Below are 23,210 nucleotides of genomic sequence, written 5' to 3'. Positions count from 1 at the left end.
TATGTTACAAGCATATCACAAAGATATGTACGTATACTGGTTAATGAAACATCACCAAAAAACATTATATTATGCTGTACAATGGATCTATGGTACTGTCACCATTATATAATTCTCCTCACTATAATAAACTTGGCCAAAGACAAAAATAAGCACTTAAAGACAAAGGGGCTGAGCATAAACAAGCACGGGGGGTTGAAATCGGTCGCATCTCCACTAGCGGCTTTAGGGGTGTAACTTGGCGCTCTCACATAGGTGTAGGCTAGCTATTGTGGATGCAGCTGCAACGGGGCCCGACCAATCCTCCCACCAGGGCCAGTCTCGTCCCTTGCAGCCAATCATGCTGCACCATGCCTGGCCTGCTGGGAGTGGGTGACATCCATGGCACGCCCCTCTCGAACCATATGTCGGCCCATACACTCACTACTGAAATCTAGAACCATCAACAGCCCAAATACACACTGCTGTAATTTAGAACCATATGACATCCTATAAAATAACTGCTGCAATCTAGAATCATCACGCAGGCCATACACTGACTACTGAAAGCTAGAACCAATAGTCAGCCCATATACTAACTGCTGTAATCTAGAACCATCACTCAGCCCATATACTAGCTGCTGTAATCTAGAACTATCAACCCATATACTCATTGCTGCAATCTAGAACCATCAGTCAGCCCATTTACTAACTGCTGAAATCTAGAACTGTCAGTCCATATACTAACTGCTGAAATCTAAAACTGTCAGTCCATATACTAACTGCTGAAATCTAAAACTGTCAGCCCATATACTAACTGCTGAAATCTAGAACTATCAGTCAGCCCATACACTAACTACTGAAAGCTAGAACCAATAGTCAGCCCATACACTAAGGGCTTTATTCAGAGGCGGCCGTACGGTCTACGACCGCACGGCCGCCTCGATGTTTGTCCAGTGCGCATGCGCACGAGGGAGCCGGCTCCTTCGTGCGCATGCGTGAGCCCCGCTACGACCGACAGTGCTGGTTGTAGCGGGTCTCTTTCCAAAGGGGGCGAGCTGTCGATGTTGATTGACAGCTCGCCCCGTTTGGAAGGCAGGCCGGGGGGGTGGCAGCCCAAACGGAGGCGTTCCCATGGGAACGCCTGCCGTTTGGGGGAGGCCCCACTGACATCACTAGAGATGTCAGTGGAGAGCTTCCGGCTCTGACAGAGCCAGAAGCTCTCCGGGGCTTACGACAAGTGAGACCCTACCCTAGGGTCTCGTCGTAAGCCCCGATGGACGCAATGGTCTATGACCATCGCAACCATCACCCTAGCGGTCGTTAGAGCTGTGGGTGTAAACCCACAGCCTAACGACCGAAACAGAGACAGGCGGTCAGGATGCAAGCGGCCGCCCAGTTTCTGAGCGACCGCTTGCATCCTCCGACCACCTCTGAATGAGGGCCCCAGTGCTGTAATCTAGAAGCATGCTTCAGTCAGTACATCCATTATTAGAATCCAGAACCTCCTTTCAGCCATGTTACTCACAGATTGAATCCCATTTCACCATAAACCCCCACAATGTAATGCTCAAATACCACAAAATTAACTATTTGCTGATATAATAAATTAACTAGAGCAAAAAGTATGCATATATTTTACAGCTAAACTATAGCCAACAAAATAAAATACACAATGAGACAAAAGATATTATTAAAAAATATATTTGTGAGACAATGTTGTACAGCTGCTACACCTATTATAGATTCTGCATACAGCATGGAAACCCTTCAGTAAATTACACAGAGTTCATTTTAAAATTACACTTAAAACAATTATATGAGTGTAATAGAGATTTAGCATACCCCCCTCCCCCCTTCCCTTGTAAAGTTGTCCATCTATATTAGACATGGCTCTTTATCAGTAGCTGGATGTGCAGTCACCATGGGCCATGTCACATAGCAATCACAGAGACCTAGTGCACAAAGCTGAGCTCCAACTAACTGTGCTGATGCATGAAGCTACAGGCAATTAGCCAATGCCAAAGGATACCGGGGAAGCGTCATGTGACCCTCAGGTAATCTCCGAAACATAATGGAATACATATACCGCATGAAATTATCTGTCTCCACACATTACTTCTGATATATATCATGCCACAGAGAGTAGGAATCGATCCAGGGATTGCCTGTGGTCTGATCCGGAATCCTTAAGAAATGTAACCTTTAAAGTATCTATGTACTTAGAAGCATGTTGTCTTTTAACTCTGTCAATTGATGTTAACTGTTTAAAGACCTGAGCACTGCAAAGCCATTGAATGAAACAGCCACTAAAAAATAAATGGTGTTTATTTGAAATGACTAAATATATACACCTACAGAAGTGCTATCCAGATTGTGTACAATTCTATAGGTGACAATTTTATATAAGCACCAGAAATAAAATGAGGCGATCATTACCTAGTGTGATATTATTATTGGGAGTAATTAAAAGGGATAATAATGGTAATGTCTGGCCCTGTATGGTTATGCAGAGGTGTGGCTTTCCTATTTCTCGTGCATAGGTATACATGTAACTGAATGTGCCTGTGTACCATAGTGAGTGCCTGCTCCTGATAATGTGTGTGTACCATAGTGAGTGCCTGCTCCTGATAATGTGTGTGTACAATAGTGAGTGCCTGCTCCTGATAATGTGTGTGTACCATAGTGAGTGCCTGCTCCTGATAATGTGTGTGTACCATAGTGAGTGCCTGCTCCTGATAATGTGTGTGTACCATAGTGAGTGCCTGCTCCTGATAATGTGTGTGTACCATAGTGAGTGCCTGCTCCTGATAATGTGTGTGTACCATAGTGAGTGCCTGCTCCTGATAATGTGTGTCTGTTACTTTGTATGAATATCAGGTCTGACCTGTACACTTGGCAATGCATACATTTTATCCGGTTTACTGCAAGTCTATGGTAGGGTATGTAATGGGTGTTAGTGCACACCCTGCAGCAGAGAATAGTAATACATTACCCTACTGTACAAGGCAGCCTAAATAACAATGACTAAGATACAACTGCCTGAAATATCCTATAATATACAGGTAAAATTCATCCCAGCTTATTATATACAGCAGTGTGCAGCATATAGTAGCCTGTACCCCAACACTACATATCAGACAGTATACAATTATGTGCCCTCACACTGTGTACCAGCCTATGCCCTCACACTGTGTACCAACCTGTGACCTCACACTGTGTACAAAACTTTGCTCTCACGCTGTATACTAGTCTGTGCCTTCACACTGTATACCAGCCTTTGCTCTCACACTGTATACCAGTCTGTGCCCTCTCACTTTATACCATCCTATGCCATCACACTGTATATCAGCATGTATATCAACCATCAAACTGTACACCATGCTGTGCACTCACTTTATATACCACCAAATCACTCATAAACAGCAATATATAGCACCAGCCCATGCAGCCTCACCAAGCCAGGGGAAGGAAGAATAAGTATTGGCCCTGCCCAAGCCTTGTTGTTTCCAAGATGACTTCGTGCCAGGAACTGAGGGGTCTATGTACTAAGCATTGGAGAAAGATAAAGTGGAGAAAGATAAAGTACCAACCAATCAGCTGCTGTCACTTTACAGGCTGTGTTTGAAAAATTACAGTTAGGAGCTGATTGGTTGGTATTTTATCTCCGACCACTTTAACTCTCTCCAAGACTTAGTACTTAGACCCGTCAGTTCCTGGCACTAAGTCATCTTGGAAACAACAAGGTTTGGGCAGGGCCGATATGAGCCAGAGCCCTGAGTTCTGTATTTCTCTAAAACTCCGGTGACATCATAAGCATGGCTTTGTTTTGCAGTCAGGGCTGGCTCTACCATTAGGCAGCTCTAGGACTGGGGCGCCAGGATCTGGGGGGGCATCACTGAGTTTACCCATCTCATAATTAAGGATGTCTCTAAGAAAGTTATTTTTGTTTTACTCAATGGAAGCATGTATATATGAATCTTTTGAGACGCCCCCTCCACACTTTCACCTTACTGGCTGGGAAGAGGGTATTTGGTAGTTGGTGGTGGTGGGGGGGGGGTTGGCCTTAGTCTGAAGTTTTGCCTAAGGTCCTTTGCATCTTGACTCAAACCTGTGCACTTAATCGTAAAAACAGGAGGAGCATTTGTGGTACATTAGAAGGGGGAGGTTGCAAACGATCATTTGCATCGCAGGCCCAAATAAATCTATTATTCATTTTAGTAATGCAAGATGTCCTATTTTAGGGATGGTGACAAATGTCAGTTTTGAACTGGTCTAACACTGCATGAAGTGAACAGACACCAGTGTACTGATTTATGTTTTCTCTTCGTGTGAAATAAGATCTGCATGCCAAAATGTTACTATATTGTACCACTGAGGCTGGGTTTCTGATTGTGAGGCCAGTTTGTTTTTGAAGACTGCAGGTTAGATGCCGGAATTATGGCACTGCAAGGATTTCATATTCACACATCAGAAAGAGCCATGAAGACAAGAAAACAGTAAGAGAAAGAGTATGAGAGAGTAAATCGAGTTAAGGGCTTTGTACTGTAGGGAAGAGTTGGGTACGAGATCCTGGCGCACACAATTCCGGTGGTCAGTATCCTGACACATGCAAGTAAGCAATCTAACCCTTCTCCTAACCCTAACCAACCTTTCCCGCAGCCTCTAACCCTCCCCTCTTGCTGCCTAACCATAACCCTCTCACACAGTCTAGCTCTCCCTCTAGTGCCTAACCCCTAACCCCAAATCTAACCTAATTACTCATCATCGGGATGACAGCCGCCAGGATTCTGGAGCCGGGATTCTGACTCCTGTTGAGATTCCGATGCCGGGATTCAGACTTTGTGTGCGCCGGGATGCAGACCACATCCCGTAGGGAAGGCGGAGTGATTTGAATTGGATTCTGGAGGATATGGAGAACCAGTGTAGGGATGTGCAGAGTTATGCGGCAGATGTAGTAGAGGGACGATTGAGGAAGTTCAATATTGAAAGTGACAAAGGATCCTGGGAGGTCGAGTAAGGAGAAGTGACTTCCAGGCTTTGCTATAAGCAGATTGTTGATCACTATTGCGAGGACAGTCTCGGTGGGATGTTGGTGGAGAAAGTGTGAAAGACACAGACTAGTGTCAGATCAGCAGGTGCTATGTCCATGTTTTCAACAGATACATAGTAATAAAAGGAGAATTTTCACCTTTATTGTTTACACTCATGGGAAACATCAAAGCCTAGGTTGGAATTGCAGAGTTGCGGTTTCGATAAATCAGAGAGATGTGGACCTGGTGTGTGAAAGTTAATATAATTGAATATAACTCAATAGTAAAGTGTGCTGTGTTGTAGTGCGACGTTACACTTCAATATTAGGCTGCTGTCAGTGGAGAACCATTCCATCTCAGACTAAATAAACATCTTCAGTGACGGTAGCTGAGTGCTAATAAACCAGGCAGTACACCCCACTATCCCAGTGCTCACCTTCTCTTCTTCCTTCCAGAAATTGTGCTTCTGTCATCCTCTGTATTTACCAAACCTTCCATGATTTGCTTCTCAAGGACCACCCACAGCTCCTGTTTTCTGCCGAGTGGGAAACACAAAGACATATTAATGTTGATGCTGCACCTCCCTTGATGAGCACAGAAAAACATACAGTACTCACTGAGCACCCAAGCATCACTATAGTATGGTCCACTCCTAGCAGGTTATAGTGCACCTTAGGGCCTGACTAAGTCGCAGGCAGTAAATATACAAAAAAATTGAATGTGGGGAAGGAGAAATACGTCGCACAGGCTTATTCTTGTATAGTAATATATATTAGACAATTAATGACAAAGCCACTATGTACACTGTAATATCTACTAAATATACTTTTATTATACATAGAGTGGCGGTGCTCACTAGAGTTATGTACAATGTAGTATAAACAAAAAGAAAAGAGAAAAGAAACTCTGTTTGGTGAGCACTCTTTGGTCAATATAGAAAAGGGGGCAGATAAAGATATATATTTGCCCCTAAAATATAGCTTTTAATGAGAGCAATTAAAACGATAGGTCATATATTGATAAACGACCATATCTTACCCAATAGACACTCACATTATAACATACAAAAACACATACAACATATAACAAAAAAACACTTGCACTAGGATCAAAGGCCCTGATTCAGAGCCGGATGCTCTGACCAGAGCGCTCGCTCTGAATCAGGGCCCTTCTCCATTAATATGGAGCGTCCTCCTGGACGCTCGTATAGCTGTGGGTCACCACCCACAGCATATACGAGCGTGCAAAAAGATGGTCGCGATGGTCTTGACCATCGCGACCATCGGAACTGCGAGTGAAAGCCTGTGGTTGGGTTTCTCAACCGCAAGGCCAGGAGTGATTTTGGCTCTATCAGAGCCAAAATCACTCCCACTGACATCACTAGTGATGTCAGTGGGGCCGGCTTCAGACGGTAGGCGTTCCCTTGCCTAAACTACCTGTTTAGGCAACCAGCACTGTTATAACAAGAGTTCTACGGGCTAATATGATTATATAAGAACAAAACAAGAAGCACATGTATATCAAAATTCAGCCCACAGAAAAGGTAAGAGACAAAAAAACAAAAAAACATATAATTATTTCTTGCCATAGTACGGCCACTAAGCTAAAGGAACATCGTCCTGAATCTGCAGAAATTAGTCACCAGTGTATACAAAAAAATCACCAGTATTTAAGAGGTGCAAAGTACACCTAGCAAGTCATAGCATAAAGGATAGCCAGTACATAAAAAATGTAAACATCAATTTTGAAAAGACATATATCGTATAGGGTTTTATAACATGGTGGCTCTTATCTACGTATCACCAAGATATGTAAAACCTTCACTATAAATTAACAGATCTCATACAAAAAAACCGATGAAAACAGTTATAATAAAATAATGTGTCACTAGTGCTCTAATTATGTGCTATAATCACCTCCGTGATCAAGCTTACGGCGAAACGCGCGTCGGGGAGCAACGGGTGCCCGCGGCTATACGGCACGAGGCATCCACATTACTAGTTTGTGCCCAGTGGGATTCCTTCCTCAATCATCCCAGGATACTCTATCGGAACCCGGAGATAGCAGTTCGCGAGCACCAGTCTCGCGCGGTGAGGTTATCCTGACAGCAAGGATTACATTTGCTGTGTTCACCCACTTATAATCTACATACTGTGTATTCACATAGGTGCCCCTCATATTGGTGCTATAGCCATACTTACTAGATGTGGAGCCATAGGGATTTGACTCATGCCCCTCTGTACAGTGAAACATAAACATCTGAAGAGGTGTACAGGGCAATGTTAATTAGCCCCAGGGCTGTAGGGTCATAACCAAAGCCATAGGTAGGGGTGTGCTAGCACAGGAGTAGGGCCCTAGGTGTTGCATCATTGCTGCCCAACAGCCCTACATCTGGGTAGAACGGAGCCCTGAACGGCACCCTGCGGCCAGTAGCGATGCTGCAGTGCTGCTCGGAACGTTCAAAGTGTGTAGAGCCGCCCGGATCATCCAGGTAGCTGACGATTTTCTCCTGCTGGTGACTCCGTGCCCCTTGTGTGACATCACGTGCTCGTGGCGGTGCCAGTACATAAATCCTTTACTGTCCAGATTTTGCACTCTGCTGTGTTTCTTTGTTTTAAGGTGTTCCTGGACTCAGGGACATGCAGAATTTGTTTTCAGTGCCCAGTTTAAAAAAAACCCCTCATATTTCGGTCAAAAAAATCAGACATTACAGTTGATATGAGTGTGATTTCTGTTTGCCTGATTGATTTAAAACTGTTCCTCTCAATTTACAAGTGGGGGTCCGACATAAGGAACCAATCTCCCTATATGTTATTTCTAAATCTTTAAACGGTGTCCTTCTAGTTTATCCATGGCACCAGGTACACCTCCAGCTATTGATTGGGTAATTCACATTTTACTGCTTGCCTGGATAAAATTGAACCTGCTATGTCCATTCCCTTGGCAGACTTGAAGCTGCATCTACTTCCTGCAAAATATTTGTCATTTAAGACGTCTTCAAGGCAAAAAGTTTTCCACCAAAATGAACTTTTAACTTGAGTGTGCTATCAATTGTACTACCCCATGTACACAGTATGTCCTCTTTCTGTACTCCAAATCCTCCTGCCCTGCTGGTGCTGGGTCCCGCTTTTTGATGAGAATTAAACCCTGCCTTGAGATCATGCTACAGAGAAATAAACAAAACTGGCAATAAAAGAAATATATATAGCGTAGTTCTTTGATCTTGGGACCTTTTGATCTTATTAATGGAGTCATTCTGTTTTCAAAGCTTAATCTGCAGTATGGAGTGCATATAATCTCATCAGTAATAAGGTAGAAGACAAGTGGAAAATTGCTTTACACACATGTAATGGCCACAGTGAAGACCTTTGTGTCTCAGACTTTGCAATTCCCCACCAGTCTTTTAATATTTTGCTACATTTTCTGAGACTATGGCGTATTATTACTAAAGTGCTGGTTTTAGAAGTGGAGATGTTGCCCATAGTAACCAACCAGATTCTACTTACATATATGTAGCACCTTCTAGAAGATAATAGATAGAATCTGATTGGTTGCTATAGGCAAAAACTCACCCGTCAGTAAATATACCTCTATGTTTCAGTTTGTTATTGTTAACTTCAATGACATTGTGATTTAATCAGACATCCTTTCACATCAATCCCATGTAAAAAAAAAAAAAAACAGGTTCCTGGGATAAAAATAATCCTATATTAAATCCTCAATTAGACATTGAACTAGCCAAAACCCACTGCCCTAAAAGCTATGCAATGTTTGCATGCTATCAATCATTTATCACAGATTATTATTCTATCCTTTGCTCACATTAACGCTCTCATCAAAAAGTAGGAATTCTTTTTTTCTATAGATCCAAGCAACCAGCTATCACCCAATCATTGTTCCTTGAAGATGATACTTCCTCAGTTGGAGGCGTAATATACCCTATTTTGTAATAGGTTTGCCAAACACTATGAAAGTGTATCTTTGTCTAAGAAAATAACTGTTCCACAAGAGGACTTTAGGCTACGAAACTTGACATGAAGACATCTTCAGGAACGGGTGAAATCAACCAATTACAGTATCCATGAATCCTCATCCACTGAGATAAGTCCATTTTTGGTTAGACTTCCTCTTCTCTTATTGCGGTCAGTCAAAATACGCTCTAGATCAGGGGGGCGTATAAGGAAGCCCGGAATCATCTTCTAGCCTCATCTGGCTAGCAGGGTGCCTAGAATGGCCTCCTGCAGCCAGAATCTATGTAGCAATGCCACCTGGAATGTCCTTAGGACGCTTCAGATGGTCACACCGCTGCCCTTACTGCTCACCAGAGCATCCTCAGGATGCTCCAGGCATTGCTATAATCACTGATAATTGTGGCCCCGCCCCCCGTGTGATGTCACACGGAGGGCCGTGGAATGCATCGGGCCTGTGAATACTGTTATATATATCAAAATGGCCCTCGGCAGAAAAAGGTTCCCCACACCTGCTCTAGATCCTCTCATCCACTGGACCACGATGATAAATAAAAAAAACATTACACAACATATGGTCCCTTCTCAGATCCTAGCGGAAAACTCCACCAAACTACGCAAGTCCCTCAGGAAAAACATCTGGTCCTGCTTATCTCCACTCCAAACTCTAAAATCACCCGGGTATTTAGAAGAATATATAATTCATCATTAGAACCTGTTGGGTGTTCCCATTTAAAGACTGATGTGATAGATTTCCCCTCAGCTTGTCATTTTGACTCCATATAATAAAAATTTCCAGCATACCCCTACCGGTATGTAGTCATAATGTGGCCATTTACAATGTCAATAGTTATGATGTCGACATCATTGAAATGTCGGTAATGAACTTGTTGGCACCCGCATAATGTGGACATGTTCACAATATTGACATGTTAATTGTCGACATTCTGCACGGACCGGCAGAGGAGGGTTAGGTTTAAAAAATGGCAGAGGAGGTTATGGTTAGGCACGATGGGGAGGGTTAGTGTTAGGGTCAGGCACTAGGGGGAGGTTTAGTATTAGTCATACTTGCCGCAGGAAGCACAGCAGGATCTAACAGAAGTCGTGATAACATCACCGGACCAGGAAGACACTGCTAGTGCCACAGGACCTAATAAGTGAGCACTAGACCACCAGGGTCATCTTGTCAATATCGACATTATGACCATGTCAACATGACGAATATTGACAAAATATACCACACTACCCTCCCGGTCCTCTTCTTCCAATGAAGCCATGGGCTAATATTTCTATGGTTTTTCGTTCATAATCTTCCACCCCTCAACAATTTCACAGTCGATTGAGCCACAGTAGAAATGTAATTAAATATATCTATCATTTAATGTGGCTACTGTTTAGCAACAGGGTTGGTTCACCTGCCTACTGCTGATCGTGCTGAATGATTTCTCTCTGCACGCTCTATCTCGAGAGCCTCAGGTTGTCTAAAACTCATGGTTTGTACATCTGCTAAAACATATGCAGAAGGTCAGAGAACATTCATCACATGGCACCGAGAGGGAGATCATGACTAGAGAACACGTGATGGGGAAATGGAGACCTTATACGACAGGATGAAAGTTATGCTGGAAGTTATAGTTTACCTATTTATTTTGCCACAAAAAAAAAAAAAAGCGTGAAAGGCAAGTAATGCAGTTTAACAAACACAGAGCAGTCCCCCGTGTAACCTAATCAATTGAAAGGGTCATTTAAAGTTAACGTCCAGAGGAAAGAGCGGGGGGAGCAATTATCGTTTCTCGTTAGGAATCTTAAGGCGTGTTGACATTGTGTTCTCGGGCCAGAGGATAGATATTGCTCCCCCCTGAAACAATATACTGAAATTGGATTTTCCTGGCAGGAACAGACATGTGCTTACCTCTTCCTCCAGCTGTCAGCCCCATCCTCAGTGTTGTCAGGCTCTGTAACGCTGTCTGAATATTTATGACCTACTGAATATAGAAGAGAAGAGATTTCGCTCTCCGAGCTGGCAGGAAGCAGTAGGCTGAAGATTCGGTGCAGCATCCCCTCTGGTACCAGGGATCGTTTTGTCAGATAAGCTGCCAATCGGATGTCCTGGAGAAAGAGAATGGCATAGTGTCAAGCAGTCACTGTCGGGCATAATTAACCATCACTTTGATAAAGAGTCAGCACTGAATGCCAAGAGTTGGAAAAATAAATACTAACAGCATGATTGCAAATATGTACATAGATGACTATTTCACCAATTAGTGTAGTGATCTATAAATCAACTTGCAAAAATGGAAATGTTTTTGTTTTATGGATTTGTAGTCTGTCTACTGGGGATGTAGTTGACATCCGACAGTCAGGATGCCGTGATCAGAATGCCGGCACTGGAAACCCAACAGCAGTCAGAATCCTGGCTCCAGGATCCCGGCCGCTGACATCCTGACGGTAAGTGTTAGGATTTGGTTTACTGTTAGGCACTAGGGTTAGGATTAGTCTGCGGGGTAGGGGGAGGGTTAGGCTGCAGGGGGAGGAGGGATAGGATAAGGCTGCAGGAGGAGGAGGGTTAGGTTTAGACTGCCGGAGGGAAGGGTTAGGTTTAGGCTGCGAGGGGAAGATGGAGGTTTCGGGGTAGAGTAAGGAGTAGGGTTAGAGTACTTACCTACAGGTGTTGGTATTTCAAACCAGTCGGGATTCCGGCGTCGGGATTGTGTGCTCCATGATCCCGTACCCAACCCGTCTACTGAACTACTGAATGTATTTAAGAAACTTGTACTAGTTAAGACTCCTAAATGGGAGAGTGGGGGTCGAAGTAGAGATTGGGACAGTATCGATGTGAGTAATATACATTGGGGTAGGATCTGGTGAAGAGGTGGGTTTTCGTAGAACTTTTCAAGATTGGAAAACTGCGGGAAAGTCTGATCGGCATGGTACGGATTTCATAAGGTGTAATGGTACAGGAGAATTCTTGTAGATTTGCAGATATAAGGAGGGGTCGGGGTTACTGATGAACTTGTAGGTTAGGAGGAGACATTTCACCTGGATTACGGAGAATAGAGGGAGCCAGTGTAAGCATTTGTAGAAAGGAGCGACGGATGTGTGGCCCGGAGAAGGTAAGGTCAGTCTTGCTGTGACAGAGGAGAAAGATTGAAGTGTGGACAGATGGGGATGTCAGACAACAGGAGGTTGCAGCAGTGGAAGTGGGAGAATTGACCATTTTGTATAGGAAAGGACGTATTCTAGCCACGTTTTGAAGTTGACAAAACTGTGAGCGAAACTGAATGTGAGCAGTCACGATTTACACCAAGGGCCCGATTCAGAGTTGGGAATAGAGTAAGGCAGAGCAAGTAACTGTGCACCTGATCAAACCATGTTGCACTGCAAGGGGTGCAAATACATACATTATTATTGCATGTGGGGTAAATACCGGCTGGTTTTGCATGTGGCCCACAAATGCTGGACAGCTTTATTATTACACTGCAAATTAGATTTCAGTTTGGACGCACCCCTCCCAAATCTACATCTCTCTGCACATTTTATATCTGCCCCACCTGCAGTGCAGCGTGGTTTTACAAAGATGCACAGTTAGCTACTCTGGTGATGCCGAGAAGTGGCAGAGAGATAGCTGGTGACAGAAGATACTAGAGAAGAGGAGAGGTCGGGTAGGAGATGTGAATGTGGATTGCATTAGTGCAGTGGTGGTGATAGGAGCAGAATTATTAAATTAGTTCACCCAGAGAGGTGCACAGTGAGATAAGCTGAATACTGGGAGTTGAAGGGCAGCTGTGCCACAGATAGATACACTGAATAAGCTGTTAAATAGGAAATGAACCAGGAAAGAACTGTGTGACCCAGGCCAAAGATGTGGCCAACAGTTCTGTAAGCGTCACATAGGCCGAGGAGGACCAATGGGGTAGAGAGCAAGAGGTTTTGCTATAAGTAGAGTGTATTCATCACTATTGTGGGTGCAATCTCCGAGGGATTCTGGGGCAGAGGCCTGATTGCAGAGAGTAGACGAGAAGACTGATGAGATAGGCACAAGCATTATGGATTGACTGAGTCCTCCATTCCCAAAGCCATTTATACAATTCAGATAAAGGAGGACGAGGAGGGTACCAGAAGGAAAACATGCTCCCTTTGGCTATACATCACAGTGTGAACTGAGTCGGTGGACAATTTCCTGATAGTAGTTCAGAATAGGCAGGTTAGGTAAGTTTGTATATACTACCATAGTAGTTTAGAACTTCTGAATCGATCTAGTTTTGGCATGGGTTGCTAAAACATGGAACCACTCTTAGGGGTAAATTTACTAAAGTGAGAGTTTTTAGAAGTGAGTTTTAGAAGAGATGTTGCCCATAGCAACCAATCAGATTGTATTTAACATTTAACTAGCACCTTCTAGAAGATAATAGCTAGAATCTGATTGGTTGCCATGGGCAATATCTTTTCTAAAACTCACTTCTAAAAACTCTCATTTTAGTAATTTACCCCTGAGTTTTAGAAAAGATGTTGCCCATGGCAACCAATCAGATTCTAGCTATTATCTTCTAGAAGGTGCTAGTTAAATGTTAAATAGAATCTGATTGGTTGCTATGGGCAACATCTCTTCTAAAACTCACTTCTAAAAACTCTCACTTTAGTAAATTTACCCCTGAGTTTTAGAAGAGATGTTGCCCATAGCAACCAATCAGATTCTATTTAACATTTAACTAGCACCTTCTAGAAGATAATAGCTAGAATCTGATTGGTTGCCATGGGCAATATCTTTTCTAAAACTCACTTCTAAAAACTCTCATTTTAGTAATTTACCCCTGAGTTTTAGAAAAGATGTTGCCCATGGCAACCAATCAGATTCTAGCTATTATCTTCTAAACGGTGCTAGTTAAATGTTAAATAGAATCGGATTGGTTGCTATGGGCAACATCTCTTCTAAAACTCACTTCTAAAAACTCTCACTTTAGTAACTTTACCCCTCACAGTTTATTTTAGTTCAGCATATTTACTCTTTGCCAAGGCATCAACACGTTCATTCTTATTCCGGGTTTATCTCATTCCTTTGGACATTATTATACAAAGCAGCAGTGTAGGGGGTACCTGGTTGTGTAATCTAAGGGCTGTGTCCATTTGGGCTTTTGCCTCTTGATCTTCTACAAGCGCATCCTCCATTTCTTCCCTCTGCATTCTAAAGCAAACAGAATGACATTAATGTGATCCCCATAATATACTGTGCATACTGGCCCTTCTGTGTATGCCACTGTTAGATACTTCTAAAAAAAAAAAAAAAAAAAAGGATTAATATGTGGCTGCTTTTCAGTGGGAACAGATCAAGCTCTTTGGTAAAGCCACATTTTGTGGGAGCGCAACATGGAAGAGGAATATTTGGACGCTGCAACTAGGACTATGGTCCATAGCACAGTTCATAGCTCAATCCTGTCCTAAGGGCATGATTCAGTGAGGATCACTATTGCATTCGCAGCTGCAAATTTGCACGGAACGCAGCGGTGAAACTATGCTAATGCTTTCCAAAGCTCGGCTGCCATAAGGACGTCCGCTACTGCTTTCTCACATCCGTCCACTGTCGCTCTTCTGCCTAAACATCGATACCATTGGCGCACATCACACAGGTACGCAGCAGCTACCCCAAGTCTGACCAGCCACAGAAACTGCAGGTCTCCTCGCACACAGTGGGCTCTCAAGCTGGGTATGCAATCGCTGTGGCTAATTTATGCACGCCCAAGCAACGGCGTTCAAACGGACAGGCACGCCTGCATTTTTACGAACACTCCCCCGTTATCACCCCCAAACGCTGACAGCCTGTCACTCACTCTCCGATGCATTCCTCTCTGCTTGCGTAATCACAGTGCAATCGCAGCACGCAGGCAGTGTGGCTTATACGCATGCCCAATGGCTAACAATCGCTCGATCTGCGTACGTAGTTGCATAAGCGATCGCTGCGGAATCAGGCCCTAATCATGGCCATGCACCTGCACGATGAGGGCCGATGTGACTCACCGTGCTATTTTCCCTTCAACTCCCCGGCAGTCCCAGCCACACGATTGACACCCGATGTACATCGCGCGTACGTCGTGGGAGCGAATTCATTTGTTTAAAAAAAAAAAAAGACTGATGCACGCACAGGGAGATCCGTGATGCATGTATCGGTCTGTAATAAAATAAGCACAGATTTAGGGATGGTTCAGTGAGAACCATCTGTGCATCTGCGAAAAAAAAAAGGTGTTTTAAAAATAAAACGGCGTGCAGCAATATCCCCCCCGCCCTACCATAGAGCAACCAGCCCCGGGCTTTTAGGGACCCAGTGCTGGTTGAGCAACATAAGGGGGTCTAACGACATAGGGGTGGTTCTCACTGAACCATCCCTGCAACTGTGCTTATTTATTACAGACAGATGCATGCATCCACACGGATCTCCCCGTGCGTGCATCAGTTTTTTTTCTTTTAACAAATGAAGCCAGTCGGAGGCACTATGCATCGCATGCTGATATAAAATGGCACGATCAGCATACGAACACCACGGAGAAGATGGACTGCACATCTGATCACATGATACGTTTGGACGGCTGCGGGAGCGCGCATCGGATCGTATCCTACCTAAAAAAGAAAACCACACGATTTCCACAAATCCATCGTACAGTTCGTCGAAAATCGGGGGAATCGGCCCAAAATCGGGTAGGTGTATGGCCAGCATATGTCTACACTAGAGGTTTGAGTCGGTCAACCGGCTGATAGCGGCACAGGCAGAAAATTGAATGTCCTGGCAATTTATTATCCTTTCTGTGACAAAGCCACAAAGCGTGGACTGTTGTACTGGACGGGTTTGAGAAAGCATACGTTAATTTGTGCTTAGAAAAAGGCATCGCTAACAGATAGACATGTGTCATGTCCACCTTATAGCTGTCGCCCAATAACAACCAATCGAATTAAATCAGTTATCTTGTACATGAAATGATAGCTAGAATCTGATTGGTTGATATGGGAACCACCTCCACTTGTCCTCTTTAGGGGGGAGATTTATCAAAGCTTAGAGAGAGATAAAGGGGTCTATTTACTAAGCAGTGTTTGGAGACAGAGTGAAAAGTGATAAGAAAGTGATAAGGTGCCAGCCAATCAGCTCCCAACTGCCATCTCACAGGCTGTGTTTGAAAAATTACAGTTGGGAGCTGATTGGCTGGCACCTTATCACTTTCTTATCACTTTTCACTCTGTCTCCTAACACTGCTTAGTAAATAGACCCCCAAAGTACCAGTCTCTCTACCTGTCATTTTTCAAATACAGCCTGTAAACTGACAGTTATTAGCTGAATGTTTGGAACTTTATCTTCCTCCACGCTCTGATAAACCTCCCTGTATAGGAAGAATCTACATATATTTTTTTACATGTCATTTTCACTTTAGCCAGTTGCCTGGCGTGGTTGGCCAAGCTGGGCTACCCCTGACGCAGTCGCATCTGATGCTACTATGCTGAAGATGCCTGCAGTGGAAGGCAATCTTTTGTCAGCTACCAGGCTCAGCCCACACGGCCGGAACTTTGGCTGCCGCAGCAACCTACCCCTAGTCTCCCCCTGCTGGCCGGGGCACAGAGGGCGATCCTAAAAGGATCACGTCTGCAGGAAGAGAGACAGTCGTCCTGCAGTCTGGGCTCAAGGAAGCTGCAGCATCCCTTCTCTTCCCCCGCTAATAGGATCGCCCACCTGCCGGGGCTGAATGCACTGCAGCAGCCCCGACTCCTCTGCTCTCTCCTCCTCCCAGCCAGCAGTGAGTTATAGGCGTTCTTCAGGATCGCCCACCCCTGCCGCCGGCTGCTCTTCTTGCCCTGCGTCCAGTTAAGTGGTTAAGGGGTCTAGTTACTAAGCAGTGTTAGGAGACAGAGTGAAAGTGATAAGAATGTGATAAGGTGCCAGCCAATCAGCTCCCAACTGTCATCTCACAGGCTGTTTGAAAGATGACAGTTACGAGCTGATTGGCTGGCACCTTATCACATTCTTATCACTTTCACTCTGTCTCCTAACACTGCTTAGTAAATAGACCCCTAAAACATGTAAGCATTCTAAATGAAAAAACACACAAACTCCTATGTGTTACACTGACTGCAATATGGCTCCTGTTTACCGGTCTCTGTAGAGATTTATCAAGTACTTCCGGCTGTTCAGTGCCTTGCGAAGAGTGGCTGAGACAGGCAAACTCTCGTTTTCACCGGAAACATCCACAGAGACATGAAGTTTATCCTCCTCCGCAATTTTATTAACGGTTGTCTCTTTTTGTACCCAGATTTCCAATTTCCTATCCATTTCTCTTATTTCCTATTTGTGGAAAAAAATAAAAAATGAAATTCAAAAATCTGTGTTTTAAATACATGTTCTGTACAATGTCACACCTCATGGTTACATACTCCACCCCAAAAAATGGGCTGTTCCATAGTTTGTAAATGTAAATAATTTGTCAGTTTTAGGGATGAGTTTGGGGCGCGGGGGCCCCTGGATTAGTGTGACCTGGCTGCCTTGGGGCATCACATTGTAACATTTAATCTAGCACCATTTTAGCACCCAAATTTTTCTTTTTTTTTCTTTTTTAAACAATGTAACACGTATTTTTTTTTTTATTAATATGTATGTAACAATTTCAACACATAGCTGCTGCTTCTTAGTCATTTAACACTTTTACTAATTTAACACTTTTCAACACTTAAACTTCTCACTAGTGTGATGCCTTGGGGGTTGTCTTGTGCTAGCCTGGTGGGGCCCATTCCCTAGATTTAAACCTTAGTGTTAGAGACCCACCTCGATGATGAGGTCACCTGAATGCGGTATGTTGGCCCATATTTTTGGCCACAATTATTCTAAGCACCTCAAATTCCTTCATCTGTTGTACTGCAGAGTTTTTTTATAATTATTCTGGCAGTGTTTAGTATTTGGAGTGTGCACCTGCATTTTCTTTTCTCTGTGTGGAACTAATATTCTCAGCATGGTAGCACCTGCCATTATGTTTAGATTTAGGGTGTGTAGTCCAAGGCGCCACTCCCCCATATAGTCAGTAATGTGTACGCTTGAAGATGGAGGCTCCTTCCGCTTGGATTAGTACCCTTCCCACCTGCCCAAGGGTGGATAGCTGACATTTGCAGACTGCATTTTGAAAATATACTATGGGGTCTATTCATATAGAACATGAAGTGGCTACTAAATGATATCGCTATATATTGCATCACATGAATGTGATATATAGTGATATATAGTGAAGTTTAGTAGCCATTCATGCAGACTTACCTGTCTGGTGTCTTTGGATGGTGTCCGGCCCCTCCGCGATCCCTGTAGTGCAGTGAGAAGACAGATCTGCTTCTCACTGTGCATATCCTGGCATCAGAGAGCAGCAGGTTATGTCAGACTTTCTGCTATGGACGCTGGGAAAAGGGGCGGAGCCAGCATCAGGGCCATACAATAGTATGGTGATGCGATGCAGGCATGGAGCAGGGGTAACGCTGGAGAAGTAATACACTTCTCCACAGTAAACTAGCTCCATGAATAGCACGAAGCAGAGAAGAGCCCTGATTTCAGCTAAACAGGGCTCTTCTATGCTTCATGAATAGACCACTATGTATGGTAAGTCCTGAATAAATGTATACAATTTGCCAGTTTTAGGGATGAGTTTGGGGTGCGGGACCCCCTGGGTTGGTGTGACCTGGCTGCTTTGATGAATCACATTGCAACATTTAATCTGGCACACAAATTGTTTTTTTTTTTTTACCAATGTAACACCTTTTTAGTATTTTTTTTATTACACTTTAATTACTACCTCTCACCTATGTAACCATCTCAACACATAGCTGCTGCTTCTTAGTAACTGAACACTTTTCAACACGTAAACCTCTCACCTCTCTAGTGTGATGCCTTGGGCTTGTGCAGGCTTGGGGGGTGGGGGGGGGGTCCTGTGCTCTAGACTTGAACCCACCTGATGATTAGGTCATCTGGATGCGGTAGGTGAGCCCATATTTTTTTTCAATTATGCTAAGTACCTCCAATTAACTCTATGTTATATTGCAGGGTTTATTATTATTATTATTCTGATCGGCAGTGTTTAGTTTTTGGACTGTGCACCTGCATTTCTCATTTCTCTTCATAGTTTGTAAATGCAGGACATGTAACTTAGCAAAGTGGAAGGAAGCCAGACACACAGTATCTGGAGCTGGGTCCAAGTCTCACTAGGTGACCTCTCCTGGGAGCACAGTATGCCATTACTGATCTTAGCTTACCAACTCCTATTCTGCCTCCAGTCAAAGAACTGCAACTCTACAATAAACCACAATGGAATATTATGGCACTATATGAGTAAATGTTAATAAATAACCCTGAGTCACTCTGGTCTCTCCATATACATATGCATTTTGGTATGCATGTGCAATACTGAAGTGTGCAGGGATCTGGTCAAAATCCCTACAGTCGGGATCCCAACACCTGTCAGAATCCTGTCGCCAGCTTCCCGTTAGTAAATACTTGGGTTAGGGGTTACAAGTTAGGCACTAGGGGGAGGGTTAGGCACCAATGGGGGAGGGATAGGTTTAGGGTGCTTGGAGGGGGAGGTTAGGTTTAGGCACTAGGGGGGAAGTTAGGTTTAGGCTCCGGGGAGGGAGGATTTGGGGTATGGAGAGGGGGAGGGGTAGGATACTGGCCGACAAGTGTTGGTATCCTAACCCTGTCTGGATGCCGGCGTCAGGATTCTGACCGCCGGGATCCCCTGTGCCGGCATTCCATATCCAACCCAGTGTGCATTCAGCCCCAGATATGGCTTTACATCCAACTCTACAGGAAATCTAAGGACGTAAGCCAATAATATCTCTAAAAACATTTTTTACACTGTGCCATGAATGAATCATTATTCCCTATTTTAATGATACTTGTGATAACATCAATATGTGATATTAGTGAAAGGCTTGTTGTTTGTTTGTTTTTTTTCTATAAAAATAATTAAACATAAATAATAATGTTGTTTTATAGTTTTCTCATTCAGAGTAGGCACAAAAAAAACCCATATAAATTAAGCCGAAAGACTTTTTTTAACTAAATCAAATAAAATAGATGTACAATTATTGATGGAAAAAAAATTATAATGATATTTTAATCACAAAAAGAAAAAATAAATAGACTTAAATAGGCCAGAGCTCAGGTTAAACATAACGGTTAACGTTTGGAAATACATTGATTTTAGTGGTTTGTGAAATATTCATTGGAGGAAATAAAAGTAGTCCAGACCTATTTTGGTTTGTGAATCCCATTTAAACTCAGAAATTGGCAGAAAGTTTGTGGAGCAAAAGGTAAATGCACACAGCGTATCAGTGGGGATGAGAGAGAGATATGTGAGATGGAAAATCAGTTACTGTATGAGCGAGATGGGCTTTCAGTTATCATTTCTAGGGCAAAACACGACAGATTGACAATGGAATTGAGATGGGAGGCTGACGTGAGTAGACGGGACCTGACACAAGCGAGCACAGCCTGCATTGCAGACACAAGAAAGATTCTAGGGTAACGTCAATTGCTAACGTGAAGAGACTCAAATCTCTGTCTCTCCTCAATGCATAACAAGCGATCGAGTTAAACTTTCTATTTTTTTTCCCTGATATCTGGGTATCTGCGGGTTTTGAATGAGTGATTTCTGTAAACCTGTGCTGAGCTGCAGCAGGTCTGTGAAGCCGGACTCATTTACGCGCAGAAAAGCCAAACCGACTGTTCCTCTGAAGCAGGCTCCCCGTGTTGCCGTCTTTTGCACGCCAAGAATACTAAGTAGTTTTAGGCCTCATTAATCCTGTTACTGTACATTAAGCTTGGGCAACCTGTGGCTCGCCAGGTGCTGCTAAACTTCAGTCCCAGCATGCCACCTAAGCCTGGCAGCTCCACAGGCTCCCCAATCCTGGCCTGCATAAATCAGGAACATGAATTCTGAGGATCTAAACAAATGTAAGGACATTTATTAACCTGTTAACCTACAACTATCTGTGATAAGGAGTAACCAATCAGATTCTATCAGTATTATTTCTAGTACAAGTTCAAAAATGAAAAGAAACTTTGGATTGGTTGCTATGGTATAGGTAATATCACCTTTCTACAGATATCTGTAGAAAAGATTTAATGTCCCCCAAAGGGCTGTGTTGGAAGATGTGAGTCGTAAGAAAATAGGGTATGTTTCTTACATACAATAAACATAACACTGACATGTTCGTATGAATTAAGGGTCCAAATCTTACACAAAATTGTTGTAAAATCCTATAAAAAACAAATTATTAAGATATTGTTCTTAAGAAAACACTCCTACATTTTTCACAGACAGCATGTCACAATCAGGTCGCCACACTGTATCTATTGCGCTGGGACTTTGACTATACTTCTCACCAGAGCCGTAACTAGACTTTTTGGTGCCCTGTGCCAGAGAGAACATTGGCACCCCCCCATTTTTTAAATAGGGACACAAGATAGTGCACCAGTTAAAGGGCCATGGCCTCATGGGGAAAGGCCAGGGAAGAGACAGAGGAAGCCAGGAGATGCTGGGGATAAAAGAAGAGGAAGCTACAAGTGAGAATGATAATAAACAGGAAAACTGACAGGCTCAAACAGCGCCCCCTGCCCTGCGGTGCCCTGTGCCACGGCACTGGTCGCACTACCCTAGTTATGGCCCTGCTTCTCACCACCTGGACCAAGCCCTGGATTTTCTCTTGGACAATACGTGGGAAATATTATCTACCACACTTATATCACCACAGCTGAAACAAACGCACCAGCATTAAGGGATCCAGCCGTCCTGAATGACTGAATTCTGCTAATAAGATACGCTTCAGCTTTGGACGTTACGGTGGTAAATATATACGGTTGAAATGATGTGTACTGTACCTTCTAATAGAACTATTGTGACATTCCATTAATTGCCGGTTACTTCCAGGAAGCTATAATAGGAACAGGTTTTCATCTTGCACTACTGCAGCTGCTGAGGATAGCGATTTATTTTATATTCTACATTATTATTTATGTTTATATATTGAGAAATTGGGCTACATATTGGTGTATTCATGTTATCATTTTAAACTGACTTTATGTTTTTTTTCATATGATACAATAAATATTATGATCCACAATCCATTCCATTTTTTCATAGTACTTATTAGAGATAGCGCTGTTTACTCTATATAAGAAATCTATTTCCCACCTTTCGTGAAATCTAACAACACCTTTTTCAATGTCTAGAATTGATGTGCATCTGCCAGAACACAGAATGCTAAGTAAGTCTGGTTTTTACCAGTTCCAAGGAAGGGGCTTGTGGTGAAATCCATTTCTGTAATAAAGATTTCCCAGCAATAGTAACCAGGATTGTGAGAAAAGGAAGAGTAGCAGGAGGAATAAATGTCGGTGACCAGGAATCGAAATCCACTCACAGAAATACTTCCCAAGAAATGGAATAGTCACCCTAGTGAGTTGTATAATTGAGGAACGGATTTTGTACCAACATTTCTTTACCCTGGAGCATTGCCAGATATTCTGTATAAAGGCTGCAGATGTTGCATGACATTTTGAACATGATTCTGGTTTTGTGGGTGTCATATGCTCCCTTTGGACTTGGGAATATAAGCCATATTAAGGAATTTTATATGAATCTCTTGCAATTTAGCTGAAACCAGAAAACGCATGGTAGATGATATAGAGCAGTGTTTCCCAACCTCGGTCCCCAAGGCACACTTACAGTCCTGGTTTTAATGATATCCATGCTTGAGCTCAGGTGGTGAAATCAAAATAAGTGCAGTACTAATTAAAACACCTGTGCTCAAGCATGGCTATCCTTAAAACCTGGACTGTTAGTGTGCCTTGAGGACCGTGGTTGGGAACTCAAGGTATAGAGGCTAAAACATGTTGTGAAAAATCAAAGTTTGGGAAGTCCAAAGCCCAGGTTGACCAAATTTTGAACCAGAGACAAGTGACACCATTAGGTATCAAATCAAAATATAGGTAAACTCACTTTAAGAAAAAAAAATACAGATATGTCCACTTGTATCTTTGTTGCTTGTGCAGCACGTATGGCGTGAGTTGCGTGCCTGCAACCGGGTGTGTGTGCTGCGTTCACACCCGCCATCCATAGGATTGCATGGTGCGAACGCAGCCACGGCATGGTGTACCGTGGCGCACGCGGCCACGGCAAATCCCTTGGCGCGATGCATGCGCATGTTTGCCACGCAAGCGGCA

The 23,210-nt window shown here is 43.4% G+C and overlaps 1 protein-coding gene across 1 annotated transcript in view; it reads right to left on the bottom strand.

Moving 5' to 3' along the window:
- EVC2 (EvC ciliary complex subunit 2) overlaps window positions 1–23,210 on the bottom strand; it is a 135,395-nt gene that overhangs the window by 1,431 nt on the left and 110,754 nt on the right. The window contains exons 18-21 of the mRNA XM_088463562.1: window positions 17,107–17,297; window positions 14,075–14,162; window positions 10,893–11,089; window positions 5,449–5,547 (exon numbers count right to left, since the gene is read on the bottom strand). Coding sequence (XP_088319688.1) covers window positions 5,449–5,547; window positions 10,893–11,089; window positions 14,075–14,162; window positions 17,107–17,297 — 575 coding nt within the window. The remainder of the gene's footprint in view (window positions 1–5,448; window positions 5,548–10,892; window positions 11,090–14,074; window positions 14,163–17,106; window positions 17,298–23,210) is intronic.

This window comes from Taudactylus pleione, unplaced genomic scaffold, assembly GCF_031769625.1.
Source record: "Taudactylus pleione unplaced genomic scaffold, aTauple2 ptg001408l, whole genome shotgun sequence".
NCBI classification, from domain to species: domain Eukaryota; kingdom Metazoa; phylum Chordata; class Amphibia; order Anura; family Myobatrachidae; genus Taudactylus; species Taudactylus pleione.
Note: the sequence above shows the minus strand (reverse complement) of the source record. Positions and strands in the feature narration are given on the sequence as shown.